The sequence below is a fragment of the Taeniopygia guttata genome, chromosome 3 (assembly GCF_048771995.1).
Source record: "Taeniopygia guttata chromosome 3, bTaeGut7.mat, whole genome shotgun sequence".
NCBI lineage: Eukaryota > Metazoa > Chordata > Aves > Passeriformes > Estrildidae > Taeniopygia > Taeniopygia guttata.
The window spans coordinates 66,911,165-66,936,076 of NC_133027.1; the positions used below are offsets into that span (position 1 = coordinate 66,911,165).

At 35.3% G+C, this 24,912-nt stretch overlaps 1 protein-coding gene across 2 annotated transcripts in view; it reads left to right on the top strand.

Annotated features, from left to right (window-relative positions):
- Positions 1-24,912, top strand: part of ADGB (androglobin) — a 104,881-nt gene that overhangs the window by 27,615 nt on the left and 52,354 nt on the right. For both annotated transcript variants that reach the window (XM_030268170.4, XM_072927050.1), the window contains 7 exons: positions 905-1,044; positions 2,311-2,397; positions 4,275-4,486; positions 14,458-14,540; positions 16,863-17,040; positions 17,798-17,888; positions 20,534-20,678. In XM_030268170.4, coding sequence (XP_030124030.4) covers positions 905-1,044; positions 2,311-2,397; positions 4,275-4,486; positions 14,458-14,540; positions 16,863-17,040; positions 17,798-17,888; positions 20,534-20,678 — 936 coding nt within the window. The remainder of the gene's footprint in view (positions 1-904; positions 1,045-2,310; positions 2,398-4,274; positions 4,487-14,457; positions 14,541-16,862; positions 17,041-17,797; positions 17,889-20,533; positions 20,679-24,912) is intronic.

The following is a 24,912-nucleotide window of genomic DNA, read 5'->3' on the forward strand; positions in this document are numbered from 1 at the left end:
AATCAGCTGCAATTTCAGATTGAATCCATAGTTTAGTTACAAAAAGAGAACAATAGTTTTGCATTCTCTGATAACACATGGTGAACACTTCAGTGATTTTGTCATTCTTCATCATTTTGTGGGCGAATTAACAGAAGTAATTGCTATTGCCCCACCTGTTTTCTATTATATCTCATCACTAGGACAGAGAGTTTTATTTGGAAAATGGTAGACAAGAGTATTTTGTGGAATATTAGCTCAGTTTACTAATGAAGTATCTGGTATTGGAGATAAAAGTACTTTGTCTTACCTGTTTGTTTCTGATCCTGGAAATACAGCAATTAAAAAAAAAAATTTCCTTTTTGGATTTTTTTTTTTTTTTTTTTACATTTGATCATTTTGTATTGTTTAGTATAGTGTCTTATGAAGTACTGTTGTAATGCTTAACAGGAGACTGGAGCCAGTCAATATCCCAGGTAGTTTTTGGGAAGCAAGGGGGACTGTTTATATCACAAGTATTTTCCATACTGATATCTAAAGAGACATTTAAAAAGCTGCTATCTTAGTTAAGCCTTTTTTTAATCATTAGTGTTTCTCAGGCATCTGTCATGGCAACTGAAGAAACGGTACTGAATGCATGCACATGATGTACTACACATATGAGATGAAATATATTTGGAAATAGCAGCAATTAGATTATTCTCTGGAACAAATAAGTCAGAGCAGTAATAAAATGGAATGAATGCTGTTTCCATGTTTCTCATAGATTATGTGAGAACCTTTTTTAAAGCCATCTGTGATGTAGATCAAGTTACTGTAGAATTGGGTTCTTGAGAAAGCATTAAAAGTTCTCTTACGTACTTTTCACTTGCCAGCCCACAAACTAATTTTTTTCTTTCTGCTTTCTCCCCTTCTCCTGTCACAGGGATGCTGGAGAAAGATCGTTGTGGATGACACTATGCCATTCAGTGAAGAGGAGAATTTGTTATTGCCAGCTACAACCTGTCAAAAGGAACTTTGGCCGATGTTGCTGTCCAAAGCAATAATTAAGTTAGCAAATACTAGGTATGTTTTGTCATCTCACTTTTGGTTTGTTTAGTGAAGTCACATGGTAACAGCAAAAAGTTGATTTAGTGTGCATAGGAAATATATTTTGCTGAATTTTTGTAATGACAGTTATACACTCACAAAAGATGACGGTGTAATTCAGTAAAACAAAATCTTCTATAGCTACAGAAGGCACAGGATTGCATTTTTAGATGTGTCTGTATATTTATTCACAGAAAACTTACAAAGAAATTTGAGTACTCTCATTTTCTTTTCATTTATTTGACATTATTCCTGAAAACTTCACATGTGGCTTTCTGCTAACAGAAGTACCTGTTTACTGTTAATGAAATTGTTATTGTGAGCCTTGACCAGTATTGACTCAAACAATATTGAAAATAGAGTTTTGTGAGCTGCTTTTGATATCTTTGCTACAGTTGTGCTGTTGTGTACAGTGATCTACTTCCCCAGAACTGACCGGAAAAGTAGAAGGTGGCGTACAATGCAGTAATTGACATTTATGGCTACAGGTTCCTATGAGATGAGGAATGAACACCAAGATTTTAAATGAATAAGTTTGAGAAAATAATTGAAAACACACACTGGGTAGTGAAGCTTCCCTGTTCTTGTCATATCAAGTTATGTTTGTCAGAAGAGTCATCTAAAGTATGCTGACACAGGCTAAGGGGTTGCTGAGAGACGCCTGTTAGGAATCTGTTTGCAGGAATGTGATTGACATACTGCCTTTCTGCAGAGCACAAGGGTTAGCCATACAAGCGCTGGCTTCTGCCTTGGTCCTCTCAGGAAACTACTCCAGAGCAGCAGTGTCAATTTGAAAGAGTGAACTTTGCTAGAGTGGAAGTGAACCAGCTAGAGTGAACCAGCTTGTTCAGAATAACCTGGGAGCTGGAGAAGCTGCTTAGGAAATTGAAGCTCTAGAATCATAGCCCTGTTTTAGCACAAGGGATTTCAAACCCAGTCTCCAGCTCTGCAAATGTGTGCAACTATACATAGTATGCTTGCTAGAAAAGTTGAAAAAAAAAAAGCCATTGTACCAGAGGAAGCACTAAAATAATGGACTAAAATAATTGACTTTCTAGGGGAGTAGTCAGCAGCGGCTTGGAAAACTCCTAAAATTGCAAGTAATGACTTGTTTTTCATCTAATTATTTTTTGTATGATCTTATTCCTTATTACATGGTCTTATTACAGAAAGAAATGTAGACTACGGAGTTTACTGTAGTTGGTGACATTATAATTGTAAAAAGACTGCTTTGTCTTATAGTATACATGAAACTGGAAAAAGAGAAATGGAGGAATTTACAGTTCTACAAACACTGACTGGATGGATACCAGAAGTTATTCCTCTCCAGTAAGTTCTTTTATTTAACAATTTATGTGTTAGTTGTTTAATATTTAATTCTGTAAGGCATTATGAAAATTAAATCTGAGCCCTAAAAGTTCTTCACCATCAATTTTGGAAAGTGAATGGTTTATAGTTCAGGCACCTGGGAAATGTAACTTTGAGAAATTCAATTTTAGTGTGTTTTTCTTTGTAAGTCATACAGTTTCTTGTAAAACTATTTATCATACTGATGCCTCTTCTTTATAAAATTAATTTAACTAATATTAAACAGCATGAGGAAAACAAGGTTAGGGAAATCTATGTTTCATTTAGTATGCAGTTTTAAAATGTCTGCTGATAATGATTTTGTGTCTGAATATACCATAGGAAGCACATGTTATGGATTTGGAAGTAATCAATGTCAGCTAGTATGGTGTTTCCACCCTTTAAATTTTAACAGTTAGCAGACTTCTAGTTTTGATCAAAAATAGTGTTTCCTACCTACGATAACATTTTTCTTGTTTCCTGTGTGTTTTATGTTCATTTTGTATTTTTAAAGAAAGGCATTCTGACTCCTCAGCTTGACATTCTTTTTACTAAATTAATTACCCAGACACTGATACTAAATATTTAGACCTTTCTTTTCAATTACACCTTTTTGCCTTTTGATAGATACATTCAAATGAATATATAGATAACAAATAGTTATGGTTTATATATAATTTGCTTAGATATAGTTGTTTATTTATAACATATTTTGCTAATAAATAATTTCAGTCAAATAATATTTTATTTAATTTTCAGTAATTTTTCTATCTTAAGCTATGCTTGCAATTTAGGTTTTTGATATATTTGTGTCCTACAGTAGTGTGCATGTAGTTCATGGACTTAAAAATCTTAGTGTCATACTATGACACAAAATAACACACACATGCACGCTAGATGTAAAAGAGGGAAAAAAGAGTAAAAGGAGGGAACTTTATTTTTGACCTCGCAATATATAGAATTCTAAAAGTGACTGTGGATTGGAGGATGAAATTGCTACCTCTCCAACTACACTAGTCAAACTAGCAGTCTACAAATTCTTTCTTCTTACAAAGAAGAATGCAAAACAATTATTATTTACGTGACAGTGCGTGAGAACTCCAGTACAAACATGTAAACATCAAAAGGTATAAAAAACTTCTAGAAGAACTTTGAAACTTTTAAAAAAACAAAGTGACAAAGTAGCCTAAATTTTATTTCTTTCTACAGTTAGTTTTACAATTTCAACAGCAAAAAACAGTATTTACATAATACAAATACATTTTATCATGGAATATGAGAATGTGAATACTACAGAGTCTTTGGAATAGTAGTATAAGATGACTAGCTCATTTTACAATCACTTATTCTATTTTTTACCAAAAAGTTGAATGCAGTTAGCTTGCATGAAACTCATTCATGACTCTTTTTGAGATTATTTCTGGAATCACCGAGTTTCTGTGGAAAACAAACATGACTGCAACTGTTACATCATATCAAAAACTTTCCAGTTTGGAAGTACCTTTGAGAAGCTTTTTCATATACAGAGGTAGAATCACAATATTATATGGTGTAGTTGTAAAGTGGTCTGAAAGTTTCTCTGCCGCAACTTGTATCTGCTAAAAATCTTGAGAAAGGGTGCTTTATTTGCATGCTTCTCTAACCACCATCTCTTTTTTTATGGGTCTTTCCATAAGCTGTCTTAACAAATATTTCTGATACAGAGTGTGTTTTATCTGCTAAAATAACCCAGTAGCATTTTTAGAGTTGGACTGTCAGTTGTGGTATAGTGCTGTCTAAACGAAAATCACACTTTCTTCTCTTATTGGAAATATCCCTATGTCCATAAATGACATATACATTTATGTTTTCTCTTAAAGGCCCGAATACTTGGACAAAGTTTGGAGCCTTTTGCAAGAGATTGTGCCAGAATTCAAGTTGCCAGAGAAGAAGGCCCCAGAACTTGAGATGACTCAGGATGACACAAAAACTGAAGAGAGCAGAGACTCAGAGTTAAAAAGTGTAGGCTCATCTGTGAGTAAGCTGCCAGATACAACTGAGAGAGCAGAGACAGCCAATAATGTTAGCAAAGGTCTGTAATTTTACATAGTCTGATCTTTGTAGGCCAAGCATAAATAATGTTAACATCATCTCTGTTTCAAATAAGTGTATTTTGCATATATTGCCACATGCAAATCTGTGGGTTTGTTGTTTCACCAAACATGTTGCAATTAAATACATTCAAAATACTTTTGTTTTAGCTATAGATCTCATGAGAAGCAGTACTAGTCTTTTATTTTATAAAAATAGCTTTACTTTCTGTCAGAGATTTTTCAGCTCCATGTCATTTCTCAAAAGTCTGGTTCCTTGCAGAGAGATACCAATCAGGTTACAGTTTCTCCAAACGCAACACTGCTCTGACCATCAATTAATTATACATTTAATAATGGGTGTTGTAAAGTGTGATTACCTACAGGGTTATGACAAATATGTTCTAATATCTACCTGCATTTTTATTTATTGCAACTTTTATTTTATGCTATTAGGTATAGGCAATAATTTTCTTTAAGAGCTGCTAATCCTATTTACATTTAAATTTAAAAATTTAGATTTAGAAACTTGTCTGTTCTGGTAGATTATTCCTCATTATTTTTATTTGCAACTGAGTTTTCTTAATTGCTGTTTTTAGCTTGAAGACATGGGTGCAAGTTTACAACACTTCTCATGCCTTTGGAGAGTAAAAAATCAAATGCTAAAATTTTTATTTCTTCCTAGATTTTTGGAAAAATCACTGACTTCCTCGCTTTGAATCCCTAATACTATGTCCCAATGTCTAAAGTGTTATAAAAGTCTTAGAAGTTACCTGGCTGAGGTAGTATTCTCTATTCTTAGGAAATCCTGCTATCATTTTGACCCAGCCATCAGTGTGGTAGATATTTCAGTCTGGAACGGACATGTCACTGGGAACAGCAATGTTGTTTATCCAACAGGGTGCTGTCATTTTTTTCTCTGAAAACAAAGTAAATGTAATCCTGCCTAAGACTTAAAAATTCATTAGTAACTGAAATAGCTAAGAATCAGGGAACCATTGTGTCCGATACAGCTCTGTAATCTACAACTCCGAGGCTAAAAGCTTTGTTGAGATGTTCTTTTGATGTTTGGGATTAATGTTTGGATGATACAAAGCCATCCATGTCACCATGAGAGATAAGGACCTGAGGATCCTGGTGGGCAACAAGCTGTCCCTGATTCAGCAGTGTGCCTGGGGGTCAAGAAGGCCGAGGATGTCCTGGGATACATTAGGAAGAGCATTGCCATCAGGTCGAGGGAGCTGATCATGCCCCTTTACTCAGTCTGCATCTGGAATGCTGTGTCCAGACCTGGACTCTTCAGCAGATTACAGACACGGAGCTCCTGGGTGAGTCCAGCAGAGAGGGCAGTGAAGATGATTAGGAGACTGGAACATCTCTAACGAGGCAAGGCTGAGGAAGCTGGGCCTGTTCAGCTTTGTGAAAAGACAACTGAGAGGAGACCTCATCAATATGTCTTAAGTGTCTAAAAGATGGGTTCCAAGAAGATGAAACCAGGCTCTGCTCCATGATGCTGAACAATATGAAGAGAGGAAATGGGAAGAAACTGGTGCACAAGAAAATCCACCTGAACATGAGGAAGAACTTCTTTACTGTGTAAGTGACCTAGCAGGAACACATTGCCCGGAGAGGTTTTCCTTCACTGGGAATGGCTTTAAACTGGAGATATTCAAGAACTTCCTGGATGCAATCCTGTGCCATGTGCTCTAGAATGACACTGGTGGAGCAGGGAGGTCAGACCAGATTGGACCACTGTGATTCTGTGAAGCTGTATTGTGCAGTTGACACAAAGGAAGGAAGGAATGCCATCCTAAAGGGCTTGGACAAACTTGAGAATTGGACCCATGATAATCTAATGGGGTTCAGAAAGCCAAAGTGCAAGGTGCTGCACCTGGATTGAAACAATCTGAAGCAAGAGTACAGACTGGAAGAAGAGCTGAGAGCTGCCGTGTGGAGAAGAACATGGGCAATCTGGGGGATGAGAGGCAGTACATGAGCCAGCAGTGTGATCTCACAGCCCAGAAAGGCACTTGTATCCTAGGCTGCATCCAAAGTAGTGTGGCCAGCAGGATGAGGAAGGTGAGTCTCCCCCTCTACTCTGCTCTTCTGAGACCCCAAACTGGAGTGAAGCATCCAGCTCTGGGGTCCCAGCACAAGAAAGACATGGACCTGTTGGAATGAGTCCCGAGGAGGGCCACTAAGATGATCAGAGGGCTGGAGAACCTTTCCTATGAAGGCAGTCAGAGAGCTGGGATTGTTCAGCCTAGAGAAGAGAAGGCTTCGGAAGAGACCTTAGAGCACTTTCCAATACTTAAAGGGGGCTTACCAGAGAGCTGGAGTGGGACTTTTTGCAAGGGCATGTAGTGATAGAGCAAGAGTGAATAGCTTTAAAGTCACAGAGAGCAGGTTTAGATTGAGTATTCAAAGGAAATTCTTTCTGACAATAGAGAGCTCCTGACACAGATTCCTCAAAGTTCTGGTTGCCCAATCTGTGGAAGAGGTCAAGGCCAGGATGGGACTTTGAGCAGTCTGCTCTAATGGAAGGTGTCCCTGAACACAGCAGGGGAGTTGGAACTAGATGATCTTTAAGGTCCTTTCCAATCCAAGCCATTCCATGATTCTATGATTTTTTAAAATGCATTTAAGAAGTCTTTTCCTGTAGTCCAAGTTCTAAGACTTCAAAGAATGTTTGGTCTGTGGGAGACATTCTACTTCTATGTCCATTGGGAATCTATACATTGTCTATGTGAATTTTTTTTTTTGTAATTGCTGATGCATGAGAGCAAGGACATGAAGAAAATATTTGGCACAGTGCCAGAAATACAGTGATTTGTTACATTGTAGTAAGGACATAAAAGTTGTGCAATAACTAAAAAGTGGAACTGAAGCCTTTCTGGCTCCTTCTCAGTAAATCTTCATTTACATCCTAAGGACTACTTTTTATTTTTTATTTATTTTATATTTATTTTAATTAAATTACATTCATTTTTTATTGTATCTCAGCCCTTGACTTTAAAGAGTTTGTGGTTGATTGTTTTAAAAATTTATCTAAAATCTTACTAAAGCATTTATACAGTATGACATTTGATGATTGAAAGTTTTTATCTGAGAAAGAAAAATATTTAATCTTTATTTTGCTTAATAGAAAAAGCAGAGCAGAAAAAAGTAGGAAAGAAAAAAAAAGGAAGAGAGAAAGAAAAAGGCAAGGGAGCAGAAAAGCTGGCAAAAGCCCAAGGCCTTCAGGACTTAACTGAAAGTAAGTCCTGTTGTTTTGAAGCTAAAAATAGACAGGAGTTATATGTAAAGTAAAAGGCTTTGCTTTTATTTGGTTTTGAACTTAACTGGGGGGAGGTTGTATTTACTTTTTTTTGGTTTAAATTGTAGTAGTTATTTATAGCTCACATTATATACTGAAGTCATTATAACCTAATCTGCAACATAGATTAAAAATAGTATATTGCAGTATTTTGCTTTAGTGGCAAACTGTCTTACTGTTGTTCTGTTTTTAAAAAAAACAGCAATCCTTCCTCTTTTGTAATTTATTTGTTCAATATCCACTTTATACACAAAATTGCAGTTGGAAAAAGCAGGAATGCTTCTTTGTCGAAGGGCAGGGGAACCAGGGGGGAGGCAGAAATATTTGATAGAATTCACTCCATGATATAAATCTAATTTTTTTTAAACCTTGTCCAGGAAATACATAGTGGTGAATTTGATTCCTGTATTTATATATTCATAAGAGCATAAAAATTAAGTAAATTCTTGCTTTGTGCATTTATATATAATGTTAAAAGCAAACAAACAAAAAAACTCAAGAAAATATATTTTAAACAAATTACAAGTAAATCTTAATCAGACAGCTAAACAATCAACCAAGATATTTCAAATTTATTAGCATAAACTATAGAAGATCTTCACAAATGTACAGTAAGTTTATATGCTCTTGGCTTTGCTTATGTTTAGATACATGTGGCATTTCCATGTGAATAGCGGCAAAAACCACTTATTAACTGGAATAATTTGCAGTTGCAAATCAATAGGTGAGAATATGTAGAACTTCTTCCTAAGGGAAATAACTGCAAAGCAGAAATGAAATGTACTACATAAATGGCCTTCCTGCTTCTTGATTTGAATCCTGATTAAAATTAGTGATTTAAATAATTTTAAACTACTGCAAACTAAGATTGTGGTTTGTCATCAGCAAATATATTTCTTTAAATTCCTGCCTTACATACCACTAAATTAGTTAAACAGCAGTAAATTTAAAAATATATTGCAGGAATGTAGTTTGCTTTAACATAACTGTGGAATAGGAAATGAGGTGTTTCATGTGAATATAAGTAATGTGACTAACTAGTACTCAAGCATGTGATGGAGAAAGGAAAGCAGAAGGGAAGAAAAAGGACCTAAGGTATGCATTCTAGAAAGTGTGCAAAATGAGTGAAAGTGCATTAAAAAACAGAGGCAGTGCTTCTATGTGATAAGTGACATGATATTTAGATCTTTATCCTGCCACTTAAAGCACAATCAATGCTTTTTTCTGAAAGCCAATTAGTGTCCTGTGAAGAGGTTATTTAGAAATATTATTAATTCAGGTCTCACGTACACTGATCAGAGAACTATTTTATCCTAAGTTTGAACCAAAAAAGACTTGGGAGAAGAGTAAGAGGTAGATAACTCTATAGTAACAGAGCAAATTTAAAATTATTAGACTAAAAGGAAAAAAAAGGGAATTGGAAGTTTGATGTAATACTGAATTACAATGCATTTTTGTTGTGAGATATGTGATGTGTAATCTGTTTCATTCCCAGCATGATAAAAGTGCTTACTTCCCTTCTGCAAGCTTTCACTCTGCCTGTTGACTGTTGACTTCAAGGGAATTTTTCTTCTTGGTCATAAATATGGACTGTTTCTAAAGAGATACTCAACTACTCCAGATATTATTTATATTTGACTTTTAAAATGGCAAAACTTTCTGTATTCGTTGCATTGGATGTTCATGGCCTTGTTATTCATGACACATTGAAGTACCAGGAAACATCTCTTACAGGCTTTTGATGTAGTGTTGTGGTGAATTGATGCTGTCTGTCAGCTAAGCCACCACCTAGTCACTCCCCACAGTGGGATGGGGCAGAGAATGAGGACTGAATCCTTTGTCCACCCTCAGTGTTCTTGCTGGGGTAGTGGAGTGAGAAACAGAGGATTTATTGGTGTGCGGCTTGGCTCAGCAGTCACTGATGTACTCGTATGTTACCCCAGTGTTTTGGTGATGTATCTAAAACAGCATCACGAGGGCTGCCCTGATGAAAGTTTAAACCTGGCCTGATCCAGTACAAACATATGCAGATCTGAACTACTTGCACAGTCAGACCAATGCCTGCTGCACCCCACAAATACAGTATGAGTGGCAGGTTCATTGAAGCATTGAACTTGTTTCTCTATTCATCCAGTTGTGTGGATCCAGCTGAATAACAAGCCCTTGATATGGTCAGACTGAACTTTTCCTGAGAGCAACCAACTTTGATAAAGGACTTCTCTGACTGACTTGATCTGACTTTATCGGTCAGCCAGTCTTTGGGAAGTTTTGGCAGACAATTCATATGTTTCTACTGTACTTTTCCACTCAGCAGCTTTTTCTTCTGGTAACAGACCTTTCATACTTAGGGTATCCCCCTGTTTTATGAGCAGTTATTACACTGAAATGATATGATGTGAGATGAGGTGCTGTGAGGTGAGGGTGCGAAGTCACACAGGGTCCCAGGCATGTGCACAGCAGAGCTGCTTTATTGTAAAAACCAGGCCTTTTTTATGCAGTCAGGCCTTTATAAGTTTTAAATCATAAGAAACATACATACTTTTAAATCATAAGAAACATAATTCAACCAACCACCACACACCATGATGTGAACACGCGATGGTGATGTACCTTGTTTTTCTGCCTCTAACTTAGCTGAGTCACTTTCCCGTAGTCTTTTTCTTCTTAGCCAAAGTAGCAGGCCTGATTTTACAGGGTCTTCCCTTTGTAAGGTTTTACCTATATGCAGCAAGGTACTCAATCACCTTGTTCCTATGAAGAATCACTGCTTTGCTTGCATTTGGGTTTCCAAACTACTGAGTTTCTTAATAATTTCTGAACTGCTGCAAAGGGAACACTATTCCGTTTGAAAGGGCACTAGCTAGGAATTTGGAAGTTTGTTCTACAAATCAACCATGTATTTTGCTATTCTCATTGTGCCTTGATACAAATTCTATAATTAAAGATAATATTTTCTATGTCACAGAAGTGTTGAGATTATTATTATACTTAGAAGTTTTTGAAATCAAACAAGTAGATCTGTAATCATCTGAGTCAATGAGATAAACGTCACATAACTGTAATGTTATTATAATTTTTTTTTACCTATTCAAGAGTTTTCATTTGCAAGATGGATTGAAGCCTAATGTTTTGCTTTTTCAAGTGCATATCATTATTCTGTGATATTTATGTCACTTCTGAAGAGCACACAGGTTATTTCTCTGAAAACTCAAAAATACCTTCCAGTATGCAAAGCCAATCTGTGTCTATCACAGGCAGCAGAAGTTAACATCTGAGCTGCACACCTCATGGTCAGGATATTGAAAGACAACTGATGTGTTTTCATAGAATGGTTTGGATTGGAAGTGACCTTAAAGATCATATAGTTCCAACCCTCTGCCATGGGCTGGAACATCTTCCACTAAGCCAGAGTTCTCACAGCCTCCCCCATGCAGCCTGGCCTGGAACACATACAGGGATGGGGCATCCATAGCTTCTCTGAGCAACCTATTCTGGTGCTTCAACATCCTCACAGTAAAGAATTTTCTTTCTACATCTAAGCCTGCCCTCTTTCAGAGGGGTCAGTTAAAACAATTGCCCCTTGTTCTATCACTCCATGGCCTGAAGAATCACTCTTCAGCTTTTTTGTAGTCCCCTCTTTAGATACTGGAAGGCTACTCTAAAATCTCCCTGGAGCCTTCTCTAGTTCAGGTTGAACAACACAAACTTTTCCAGCCCTTCTTCACAGGAGAGGTTCTCCAGCCTTCACATCATGTTTGTGGTCCTCATCTGGCATCATTAGTCCTTGGAAAGTTATACTACACCAGCTCTTGTTTGATAGATAAATACTTAAAAGAAACATTAAGAGAGAGAAAATTCTTTGCAAATCATATGTAAAACATATGATAAACAAAAATGATTAGGATCTATTAAAACAAACAATTTTAATTCATGGCCTTTCTTTTTAAGTGATTGGATATGTATTTTACATGGATCGATTAAAATCTTACTTTCCCTTCGTGAAGAGACTGAAGCATTTTTTTTGGTTGATTTAGTGCTCATTCTCTGTAAGTGAATTTGCAAGGCTGCAACTGTGAAATATAAGTAGCTACATGGATTCAGAATTTTTTAACAAAGCACTCCAGAATTCTTATATCCACACTGATGGATAGAAATAATAGGCTTTGCTGAATCTGTTTTGTTATACTGTGTATTAAAACATTTTTCATCTAATAGTGCAATTTTATAAAGGCTATCAGTTTGAACTAGTTTCCCCAGGTGCTGAATCCACACTAATCATCATTACACTTGGTGCCAAATAATTTGCATACATTTTTCCTCATTTTTTGTACAGTGAAAAAAGATCAAATAATATGTAATTTTTAAAGCTGCTGGTATAATGTACTACTGTTGTAATAGTATTATTAAAGTGGATGTGATGTGCCTGGTTAATCATTTGCATGCTCTAAAATTTGTTCATTGCTGTTTATTGTCTGCCTTGCAGACATTTTATTTCACAACCCATCTGTACTGAATATGACAGCTTTACATTCCACCTGGTATTTGATTAAATACTTTTATTTCAGAAATACTTCTCACATGCAATGAGATTGGTATGCCTTATGGCACATACTGTTCTGTAATGTGCAGGACATCATAGCTAATATCGTTGTGTTTGTAGCAAATCAGATATATTGGTAACAGATTAACGTTAACTATAGCCTTGCTTTTGAATAAGTTGAAACCCACACCTAACACAAGAGCTGTGGTTAACATAGGAATCACAAGCATGCAGTGAGAAAAATTAAGAATCCATTGGAAAGTCTTACTTGCCTTTAGCTTATATTTAATTTGGTAATTGAATTCCTGGAAGAATATATAAGATGCAAAGATATACTTTGAGAATAAAATACTGCATACCCTCTGAATAAATAGAGTTTAGATCTGAAAAATCATATTTTCCAGACACTTGCCTATTTATATGCAGATAGCTTTGTTTTATTTCATTTCACAGAAAATACCTATTCTTAGTGCAACTTCCAGTTGAATATTTATTAGATGGGGATGGGATTTGTTAGATGGGGATAGAATCATAGAATCATTTAGGTTTGAAAAGACCTCTAAATTAATTGAATCCAGCTGTTAACCTGTATTGCCAAGCCCACCACTAAACCACATTCCTCAGTACCACATCTACATATCTTTTAAATACCTCTTGGAATGATGGCTCACCTACTTCCTTGGGCAGCGTGTTCCAATAATTAACAACTATTTTTGTGAAGAAATTTTTCCTAAAGAACATTCTGCTGAAAAACAGTTGTCACAACCTGTGTACTGAAATCTTGTCTCTGAGTTTTCTGAGATAACTAAGGGAAAGTAGAAAGAAGTATATACCTTTCTTTTTGAGATGTCTTTTTGTTAAAACCAGAGATGTGTATTTCAAGTTTTATGTTTTAGACTTTTAATTTCCCTTCAGCATGAACAGACTGTTAGACATCCTTGTCTTCTTTTTATGATTCTTAGCAGTGGCTTGTGGGAGGATGGATTGTGAGAGAATAGAGATAGTGCTGAAGGCGATCTTGCCCCTGAGGAGTTGCAGCTGTACAAATTACCAAAGAGCAGGAACAGCCTTGCCTTTAATAGGTCACAGCTGTGTCCAGTAAGGATGGGTGTTAGAAAAGAGTGGGTCAGCTGGTTGAGGGGAGAGTTGGAGCTGCTTGGTTGTGCTGCTGTGAGGAGCAAGGGTCAGGCAGCTGTGCAGAAGGAAGAGAAAAGGAGTCAGTGTTGCAAGGAGCTGCCTGTGAGAACTCAGAGAGAAGGTATGAAAGTCTTGCAGTAAGATAATAAACTAACAATGACAGCTCCCATCCACCGTTGATTGGTGCCAAGTGCCAACACCAGCAATTGGTGGCCTGTATGGGAATGAGTTCTGACAGTGGCTTCTTTCACAGATAAGAGTAGGAGATGATTATATGTTTGCCTAGTGCAACAGATTTCTGGGGTTAACAAAGTGAATTTTCCCCGTTTATGTTCCTTGCCTATAGCAGAATTACAGGCAAACAAACTTCTATAAGGTATGTGGAATAAGAGCTTCATACCTTCTGAGGCAGCCATTGTTATCTCTGTTTTTTCATCTGCTTGACAAAAGTGCAGTAACCAGGCACTCAAATTACTTATCTCAATCTCCAAATCCCTTGGCAGCAGTGGTCAGAGCTCTGGCTTTGGAGCCTTTTGTTAGCAAGATAAGTATTGCCTTCACTGGTGAGACGTGTTTAGCTAGTACTGACCAATCAGAATGTTTTTACTTCATCTACACAGATTATGTGTATTGTTTTCTTTATGCTAGTATCTTCTGGTTTTAAAATTTGAAGTAAAACAAAAAAACAGTGTTGAAAAGTACCTAATCTGTCATATTTTAAAATTGTATTTTTTGCCACTCATTTATGAAAAATAAGTAAAATATTTGTGCTGTTGATAATTTAAATGAGATGGTTTTTTTCATCCATGGCTTCTTTTCAAAGTGCATTACAATGAACCCCTCTTTTGAATAAAATAACAGTCAGATAAAGAAAATAGTAATAAAAATAAGACAGAGAAAGCACAATAATGTAGTGTGAGCTACAGCTATGTTTTTTACTCTGTACCTTGTTCTAAAGCATTTTGATGTTTTCTGTGTAGAAACCCAGCCAGAAATGGTCGTGTATGCTGGCTGTATACCGCTGCATTTGTTTGAAGAGGACATTTTTTTATTAGCACAAATGGTAAGATTCTGTCCTCTCAGGACAGGAAAGCATTACTTATTTTGTTATCAGAGTGTTTCATTTTATTGCAACAATATTGTAACAAAAGGAATGCAGTTAGCGCAGTGAAACAGTCACTAGATGATGACTGTCAGTTAAATTTATATTTTGGTACTTCTGTGTTCTGAACATGCATTTCACTGCCAAAGCCTGCTGATTTTACTGAGTTTTCCTCCACATTCCTCAGGGTTCCAGAAGCTGAAGTCTCATAGGAGAGACTAGATGTGGACTAGAAAATGTATCATGATGAGATACTTCCAAATGGAAAGTCTAATTATTTTAAGGACTAGTTGAAAAACATGAATTTTAATTTTTTTGAAGACAGTTAAGATTTCCTGTTTGTTGTTATATAAGAAATAGCGTGTTTATATCTATTTCTGACATCAGGGTTGCAACTGGTAAAAGCAGCTAGAAAAAGTGTAGCGCTTAATACAGCTGGGGTAAAAACATCACTTAAATTTCCACTTTGTCACTCACACTCCTCAGAAAGCTTTTTATAATGCCACAGCAGGCTTTCTTGAGTTCATTATTAATTAGGTTTCCTTTTTTTTTGGTACATTTAAATTATATTTTATCATAGTTAGATCATTACATTTTAAGCTGCCTTCTCAGGAAACTGGTAACCTTCATAGAGAAATTTCCAGAAATGTTTTGCAGGTGTTATGCTTTAGTGCACTTAATTCTTGCACTATTTTTTTTTTAAATTGTGCTGTGTAATTTATGCAATTTAGAATATTAACATTTTATCTGTGATATTACTTTAATTTATTTTAATTAAGATTTTAGCAATATTGTCTTTTTGCTAACAATAAGTAATGCTAGTCATCAAAAGGCAAGTGGAAGTGGGGACATGGGCTTTTATTTTTCCTGCTACCTAACACCCTGAGTCTTAAACTTGAGTGCAGTCTGTTGGGATGTAGAGATTACTGAAAAAGAGGTATGGCAGACCAAATAGGATAAGACAGATGAATCTATATGTCTAAACTAGTATTTTAGCAAAGACTTGATCGAAAAATGGAATTTGACAGAAGTTAAATATAGAAGTGTAGAGGATTTCTTATGGATAAACCCCCACCATTTTCAAGCTGTATTAAAGGGCTGAGGAAAATGACACTGATTGAAATAAAGTTTAGAAAATTATTTCACTGGGGTAAGAGTTGTTCCCTAAACTGGGAGAAAATTTTGTCATTGACTGCAGTTGTGCCAGAATTTTTCTCCCAGATTTTTGCGGTATCCTTTTTATCTTTACTTTCTAGTATGGATTTCCTTGGATTGTGGTGGCTTGAATTTGTCTTAGTTTACTCAAATAAAATGAAAAAAATATCAGTAATTGTGTCATACAAGTGTGTAGTACACTCAAATTCTCTTTTATGGCACCTAACTGGTTATCTTCAAAATCCTTTTCAATCTTGGATGTTTTAACTGGCATTTTTAATTTAAATCATTCTCCACTCTTCAACTAAATGACAACCACAACAGCGTTCTCTACAGAGTTCATAAATACAGAACCAAAGGAACATTTTTAAAATTAGCAGAAGTGATATGAGACTTACTGATGAGTATGTTAAAGAAATAAGTTATTGTTGATTTATTTAGCATGTGTGCTTTTAAAATTAAAAGGATGGTCTAACTACTGCTGTTTTTTTAATCTAACAGACGTTTCAGTTGAGATTTAAGTCCTAGGCCATTATTATTTTAGTGGGAAGAGCACCACTTGATGTCCACATGTAAAATTGTTACTAAGTCTTTTGCTAAGGGCTTCGGTATACAGGTCAACTGAACTGTTTTTAATATGTTTTATAAATGATCCGTCAAATAAAAATCTTAGTTTTAATGATGTGTTGGTTCAAAGCAATACATTATGGAGTTTTTACTAGGTATCTAAAAGACCATTTGATTTTAGGATTCTTCCACTTTATAAATTCAGCATGAAGTAAGGACTTTTTTCCCTAAGAAAACGTTTTTAAGTATGGTTATTTAAAAGAAAATATTGTGCCTATTGCTTTCTTACATATTCATTGTATGTTATGGTTGTATAAATAAGTTAAAAAAAAGTGATGAATCTATTATAAAAAGTAAAATGCATCTAAACACCGAAGTATACTTCTTGTGCTGAATATCAAATTTGGATCATGTTTTTGGATAGTCTTGCCAGGTGGACTATATTAATTTCATTTGTTATGCAAGCTGTTAGATACCTTTGTGTGCATACTGTTCTTGTGTGTTAGACAGACATAAGGAGAAAGATCTGACCCAGTAAGGTTATTCTTCCATGTTCCATAGGCTGATTCTTCAGAGAAGATGAGGCAATATGGCCTTTCCCATATACACAACCATCCTGTCCTGATCACTAGAACTAGGTCCTGTCCTCTTGTAGCACCTCCAGAACCACCACCACCACTTCCACCTTGGAAGCTTTTCCGTCTGAAAAAGCAAGTTGTTGTGACATCTGAACCCCAAGGTCTGTCTACTAAAAACTGCAAAATAAATTTGTAATTACATTGTAATTATTTCAGGACCATACTTATCATCTGTTAGCTCAATTTCAATTGAACTCAATTTTGTATTACTTCCTCTTTGCCATATTTCCTATATATATGTGTTTCCTATATATATGCTTTGAGAAATGTCATAATTTATGTTGAGAAAAGCACTGTAGTGGAGCAAATGAAGAGGGGATGGTATCAGAGTAACACAGAAGCTCCCTGATGGAGAACCATGAAAGCTTCTGAACACCTTTTAAAAATTTCAAGTATGTGACTAGTCCTGCTGCATCAATTCACAGTTTTAGAGTAATTTTTTTTCTAGGGTTGTCTGTACTGCATAGTGGAGTTAGATTATATGAGATAGCTTGAGCATGAAAGTGTTGCAGGCAGGCTAGCAAAGTATACTGGGATGAGAAATAGAGGAAATTGGCAAAGGCAATAAGTGCTGTCATAGTTGTTTTGAGCTACCTTGGCCAACCTTGTATATAAATTAGGCACAACTAATTTTCAGGCCACTACTTTGCAAGCTGTGGATCAGAGTGTAAAGCATTTATTTTTTCATGACATGTCACCTGGAACCACCCCTGTTTTTTCTGTTCCATTCAAGTGCATGGGATAATACTTGGAAAATTATTTAGGGGTGATGAATCCCATTTGGAAATTATTTCTCAACAATAATAGCATTAAATTCTTTTATGAATGAAAATATTTAACAACTTGCTTTTTTCCCAGAGCCTGTGGTAGAGAAACCTGAAAAATATGTTGAGATTGCTAGCCTATTTTTTAAATACAAATTGGACATTATCAAAATTCCAACAGACACGTAAGTATATAATGTAGTTTCAGCATTAGCATTGTGAAAGTACAATGGCTTATCTTTCCTTGTGTCACAGGGAAAAACTGCTTAGATCATGTCAGAAGCACATCAGGACAAAGCATTCCGTTTATGTTTTGGTGTCACATATTTGAAGAGCTATCAGTGAATTGTACATTTAGGATCAATATTGGCAATATAACAGCTAAGTTTGTATACTACTTGCTTATAAAATACTAATAAACACCTAAAAACTTTTAACACCTTCCTGCAGCTAATCCCGAGAAGTTCTAATTGGGCCCACAGATGCATATATATGCAATTATACTCACCCTCCATATATATGCAATTATACTTTGAGGCTTACAAACACCTCCTGTTTTGGAAGTGCAGAACACACTTCCTGTTGGAGATGTGAGTCTCTGGGCTTAGCTGTTTCTCCCTGCATTCTGTTCATGACTGCACTGCTGAGAAAGCTTCCTGGGGGGTGGACATGCCCACATGTGTCCCCACTTGTCACAGCCGGTACACCTAGGCAGATGCACTTCTCAGGGCTTCCGACACTGGAGGGCAGACAGTGGTGTCAGGCAAAGACACGTTACGATATTCTCTACCCAGTGGGCCCAAAGATGTAGGATTTCTGCTAGATTACTTCTGCCAGAAATAAGAATATTCTATGAAGTATTTCAAATTTTTCCTCAAACTACTAGTCATTTTTTCATTCTAATGCATAACAAGGAAATAATTGACTAGCCAGTCAGTATTTTCATGGGCGTCACAAGTTTGATATGGAACGTGTAATGTTTATGAATAAAACAGGCTATTCTCTGTTCATGATTGTTATCACAACAGGGCTCAGAGTGTAGATGAAGCAGCTTATGGTAAAAACGCAGCTTTATATAAACACCTTGTGTTAAAGACTGTTTGGAAGTCCTATAAACCCTTGAAAACCAAAGTCTTTATATAGGGTGTCTTTGAAGTTTCAGAAATTGTTGTATATATGACTTCTAGTCAATCTTCCATGTTCAGCATAATACGTGCTTCTTGACAAGAAAAGATTACCATAAAATGTATCAGAGCTGTGGGTTTTTTTCCACAGGACACTTCTGTCAGGTTTCAGCTTATGATGTGAACAGTCAGACAAGTTCTAGAATTATTAATCCTGTATTTTATTCTGATTGGGCTTCTGTCACAAAGAATTGAATGTATTTTATTACCCAGTGTACACCAAAAGGTTTATGTCATTTTGGAGGATATGATTTTCCTGAGACTTTAATCCAAAAATAGGTTGCGAATTGTTGGAGATCTGTGTATTTTCTTGGGGTGTGTACACCTTTTGTTGAGTAGATCTCTAAATAAACTGAGTAAATTACATATGTGGCAGGTTCTACATTTTGATCATCATAATTGGATGGACTAATAAATAGCTAATAACCCATTAAGTATTTTTAATTTTTTTGAGCAGCAGCATTTGTCCATAGATGACATGAGCTTGAAATATTCTGGGAATGTAATTGTTTTGCTGATACAGCTGCATTTTGTTAGTTAAAAGTACTTAAATTGCTGCTTGTTTTCAAACAGTAGGAGTAGAAATACATTATAATGTTCTAAGCAATTAACAGGCTATCAAAGTAATGAGAGATTTAATAATGAAGATGTTGAAGTATTTGCACTTTAACAGATTTTATATTGGTTTTTCATATTTGATAGATTGCTTCATAGTCAACCCATTTGGGGAAGGATAGTTTAGTCAATATGCTAAGTTTCCATGACAATTAGCTACTTTAATCTTTGTGATTTAATTATTAGGTAGTAGCAAAAAATATATAGCAGGTATTAACATTTCATTCAAATCATATAGCTGTGTAAATGAGATAAGGGACTTAGATACACAGTTGGGACTGAAAGTTTTTAATATCTTCCTTTTCTTCTAATAAATTATTTTGAAATGCTAAAATGCAAGATAATTTTGCCTGTTACTGCAAAGATCTTGATCTTTCATTATCTCAGCCTTTAGAAAGGGGGCTAGATAACACATGTTTAGATTTTAATTTGTTCATTATTGCTGTAATAGCGCAATTACATACTTAAGTCTAATTAGCATGTATGCAAAATTGTTTTGGTCTTGTTCTTCATTTAACAAGCAAAGAGTTACTTATATTTCCTTCAGTTTTTACTCCTGCCTCCAGTGAAGTCAGCAACAAAGCTTTCTTTTGCTAGTACCAGAATAGGCCTGCACAGGTTTCCTTGGTTATCCTGTGTTTTAGGTAGCTATGGAGACCCATTTTGAGGGAAAAGACAAAAAGTATTCTGATACAAAACACTTTAATTTTTTGCCTTACCTCTGTTCAAGTAGTATTTTTTTCTTGTCTAGGGGCCATAGTAATTTATTCACTTCTGACGTTGTCTAGTTTTCAGCTGGCTTGGGTTTTGCTTTTTTGAGGGTTAGTTAAGAGGGCATTCTATCAAAAGTGTGTGTAGTGGCAAGCCAGTAATGACAAGAAATATGTGAAGATATGGATTCTGTGCTTCCTTAGGAATCTTTCAAAATAAAGGACACACAAATTAACTATTCTGTAAAGAATAGTTATGAAGACTGTCATTTGAAAGAAAATATATGGATTGAAATATTTGCATTCTCTTTTATTATTTAGCCGCTTTCCACAGTCTATCCTCAAAAAAGGATTTAAGTCTATATCCTGTCTTACTACTGTTACTGAAACTGATGAAAATGAAAGTGACAGTAATGGGGATATGAATCAAAATGGGAGACACTCAAATGCAGAAGATTTTTCTCAGGTAATAATATTTCTATTTTTTTAACTTGACCTAGTTTTATATTACAGAGCTTGAAAGACAAAATAGAAACTATTTAAGACTTAAATATGTTTTCAAAAACATTTTAGAAAGCTTTTTCCCTTGCTATTTAAGTAGCTTCCCTACCCTTTCAATTTTATAGTTACATTGATGTGCATTGGGTGGGAAATCTTTCTTAATACCTTATCTTTAACTTTATTTTTTATGATTTTCACTCACATTATAAAAGTTCTATTGCTAACACTATCTTGGTTTTGCTCTTTAAAATCCTTTTGATGGGAGTATCTTAAGAAGATAGTCTGCAGTGTTTTAAATAAATCTTAGTTTATATTATGAATAGTTTTTTTTGACTGTCGTGCAAGATGTACCTAGGCACGTGACTAGAAAAATGTAAACTTTATTTACACATGCCTTAAAAAGTCATCCTCATTTAGGACTGAATGGAAGGACTTCTGGCTAGATCTGGAAAAAGTGGTAGAACTTCTCTGCTCAGTTGGCCTGCTCTTAAATTTCAGAAACTCTGCATTCTAAAGGAATCCTCAGCTACGATTTAGACCCTCAGGCTTCCTGTGCAACTCTGTGAGGGAATGACATTACTCCAAACAAGTTCACTAGATACAGCACTGACTACAAGTTGGCTCAAATAATCTAAGCCAATGCTAGTTACTAGGTAGAAGCCTCCACTGTAATTTATTGTACCTAAGTTTAATTAAACATTACCAGGATGACTTTGGGAAGTTGTAATTACTGATTTTTGTAATACTTTTTTCCCCCCTCAATTCTGTTTTTAAATTGGAGTGCGTATATGATGCCAATGTCTGCTTTTAGATAATTTTTTTTAAAAATGCTCCTTCTAATATTTAATCTTACATGTTTAACAGAGAAAAAAAAATGATACTTTCAAAGACCTTCTGAACAATATATTTAATGAAGAAAATATTTCATATAGGGAAATAATTGGCAAAATAGAGAGATAAATACCCACTTAAAAAGAAACAAACAGAGCTCTACTGAAGTTCTTTAATTTGCTCGACACCTACAAAAAAACTCAATGTGGCAGTGCCAGCATCTCTTCAATTTCATTCTTACTGCAGCAAACACTACTCAGAAGACCATTTGATAGCATTTCTGTTTTGGCTTTAAATTTTTAAATTAATAGAAAATAATTGTCTGTGTAATTTTTGGATTGTCTACTTTTCCTCTGCACAGTACACTCATACCATTTTTATATTTCAGAGCTATATGAATACTGTGTGTTTAGATAAGGTACATGTGTGGATATCATTAGTGGTTTTAATGATTTTAAAATAAGGTAATTCTGCAGTGAAGAATACTTTACAATAGAATATATCTATGACCTGTGATTCTGTGATATATTTAGCTCTTCAGTATATTGTGTGAATTTTGTAAACAATAATTTAGTACTTCACCTTTAAAATATTTTTAATAATGGCATAATAAAATCATTACAAAAAGCAGCAGGGTAAAAAGGAGCTGTAAGTATGTCTTGATTTGGGACAAATTTGGAAGAAAACTTCTGAAATGAGGTCCCTCTAGAAAGCAAATTGAAGTGGCCCCTCCTCCCCCCTAGTTTGGGAAGGATGTTCTTGGAGAAAAGTGGAAAAAACTGTTTATTTAACAAGCAAAGTATTCAAAAACATAAAAAATTAAATAATAATGAACAATGCAACCTCTTGCTGTTCTGAAGAGATGGCAAATTCAGAAAGTCCTTTTTGTGGGCTGTAGATCAGCTTGGTCAGTCTCTTATCAGTCTCTCCTGCTCTGGAAAATACTGCGTTCCAGGCCCCAGTGGGCCACAGTGTGAGCTTCCAATATTTTTTCTAAATTTTCAGTCCAGAGCAAATTTGAACAGTTCCAAAAAATCCCAACAACCTACTGTCCAAAAAAGTCTCTGCTTCAGGTAGCAAAAAAAAACTGACTAAAAGCAAAAGAAAGCTTTCTCTCAATGTCCGTGCTGCAAAAGACCAAAAGAAAGAATGCACCAAAAGAGAATGCGAACCATCAAGTTCAGTTTCTGCGAACTATACGCTTCTTCTCTCCCCAGTTTCACTCTGGAACCAATCTTAAAAGTGCAAAACTTAACATCCAACATAAACAGAACAGACATTTAGAAATACAAGCATCATAAAATCACCCTCAAAGTAGCATCTTATAGCATGTAATAATTATTGTTTTCATTACTTCAGCTTCTAGGTGTACAAATACAGATTTGACTAGTTGCAAATTAATAGAAGCTTATGTACTGGAAGCATTAAAGGAGTGTGAAACATCCCTTAGATTTTTCTCCCCTAGTCCAAGAGTGATTTAGAAGGTTGATCACAGTAGGACATACAGTCAAGGAGAGACAAGGGCGAGTATGAAAATACATGAGAGGGACACTGATAAAGCAGGAATGGTTGCAAGAAGACGTGAATGAGATGTAGGCAGAGGGCAACCTGATTCAGACATGAAATGTAAGAAGTTATGAACAGCTAATTGACTTGTACATGTACTTTACTTTTTCCCTTAATTTAAACCTCAGTTGAAAAATGCTGTGCCTGTTAATAGCTAAAGTATGCAAGTAGAACTTCATTTTTACAGATTGGAAAAGAAAATGGTTTTTACTTGGAGGACAATCTTTTTTTTCACATTAAATCTTTTCATCAACAAAATTATTTGGATTCCTCTGGCAAATTCATAAAGGAAGAGCTTGCTTTCTGTACTTGATATAGTAATATATGCTTTTTAAAAACAAGTAAATTGGTGATTAAAAAAGTAAACACTGAAAGAGAAACTTTGATATCCCAAATTCACTATATTATTGCTAATTTTTAGAATTTTTTATTGCAATATACTAAATGTGAATAACTTTTTCTCCATTTTAAACTGTATGATTACTAGTCAGGAGACATTGGTTTTAAAACCTTTGATACAGATTTAGTAGATCCTTGGGATACAGCAGTTGTATGCTTTAAGCTGACTGAAATTCAGTTAACTGCTGTGCCAGATGCTTGAAGTTTTAACTGGCATATTTTAATTTGCTCTAATGTAAACTGCATGAAGTAGCATTACTGAATATCTGATTCGCTGTTCCTAAGGTCTGTTGTCACAGAAACAGAGACTAGTGATATATGAAAGACAAGATTCTAGGAGCTGGATGTACCTTCTTTGAGAAATATGAAGCTGAAAGACATGCCAGTATCTGTAATGTCCTCAAAGTATGCTAAAAAGTAGAAATGCTTCATTATTGAATTTAAAAAAAGATTATTTTTTTTTTGTTCTGACTTTCCCATTCACTGATTTTATGGTCCTAGAAGCATTTGCATTAGGGAAAAATAATTAAAAATATATAATTTTGGCAGTTAAATTGATCTTGAATCACTTTTCTTAAGAATATGCATTTTGATAATTTTTTGCTTAAAAACTCAATAACATAGGGTCAAATTCTTATATGGAGAGGTTGTCTTTTAATTCTTGTTCAATAGAAAGTAATTTAGGAACTTTAGGAAATATTGAAATACATGTGAAAGTACTTTGTGTCCAGGAAAAAACCAAAACTGTCATCATATATAAGTTGCACAGTCTTACAGATTTCTGCAACAGTAATTTTGTCAAACACTTCCGAGAAAAAGATGATCCTGGAGTACATAGATGTTTCCTTGCAGATCTGCCATTCAAAAGCCTACTTGAATATTCTCCATCGGGATGAATTTGTGGATAGAAATTATCTACAATTCCATTGAGAATAAAGGTGTATGTGTTCTGTTTGAGGAAATGCAAAGCAAGACAAGCACAGTGTGTTTACAGAGTATGTGTAATGGCTGCTAGATATTTTAATATGCTGACCTGATTGCTAAGTTCATACATCTTAAGCAGAACTCTCAACTTTCTCTTTGTGGCTTCTTCTGTGTCAAGCTTGCTGGCAATGCTAATTTCTAGTGCAAAAGTGCTAGAGTCTCCAACCTCTCCCAGTGACACAAATACAAAAAATTTGTTCTTTAATGTTCATGTTTCCTTCATGTTTTTTACTTCAGTCTGTCTGCTATATATTCAATCTCAGTCTTATCTTCTCATGTGCAACTGATACCCGTTTGTTTAATTTGCTTGCTTTGTTGTGTGCTCTTTTCATGCTCCCCAGAAAGATTACTGACTATTGTATCGTAACAGGCTTTTTCTTCATTTCACTCCAGTCCTTCTTGTGTTGTATTTCATAAGT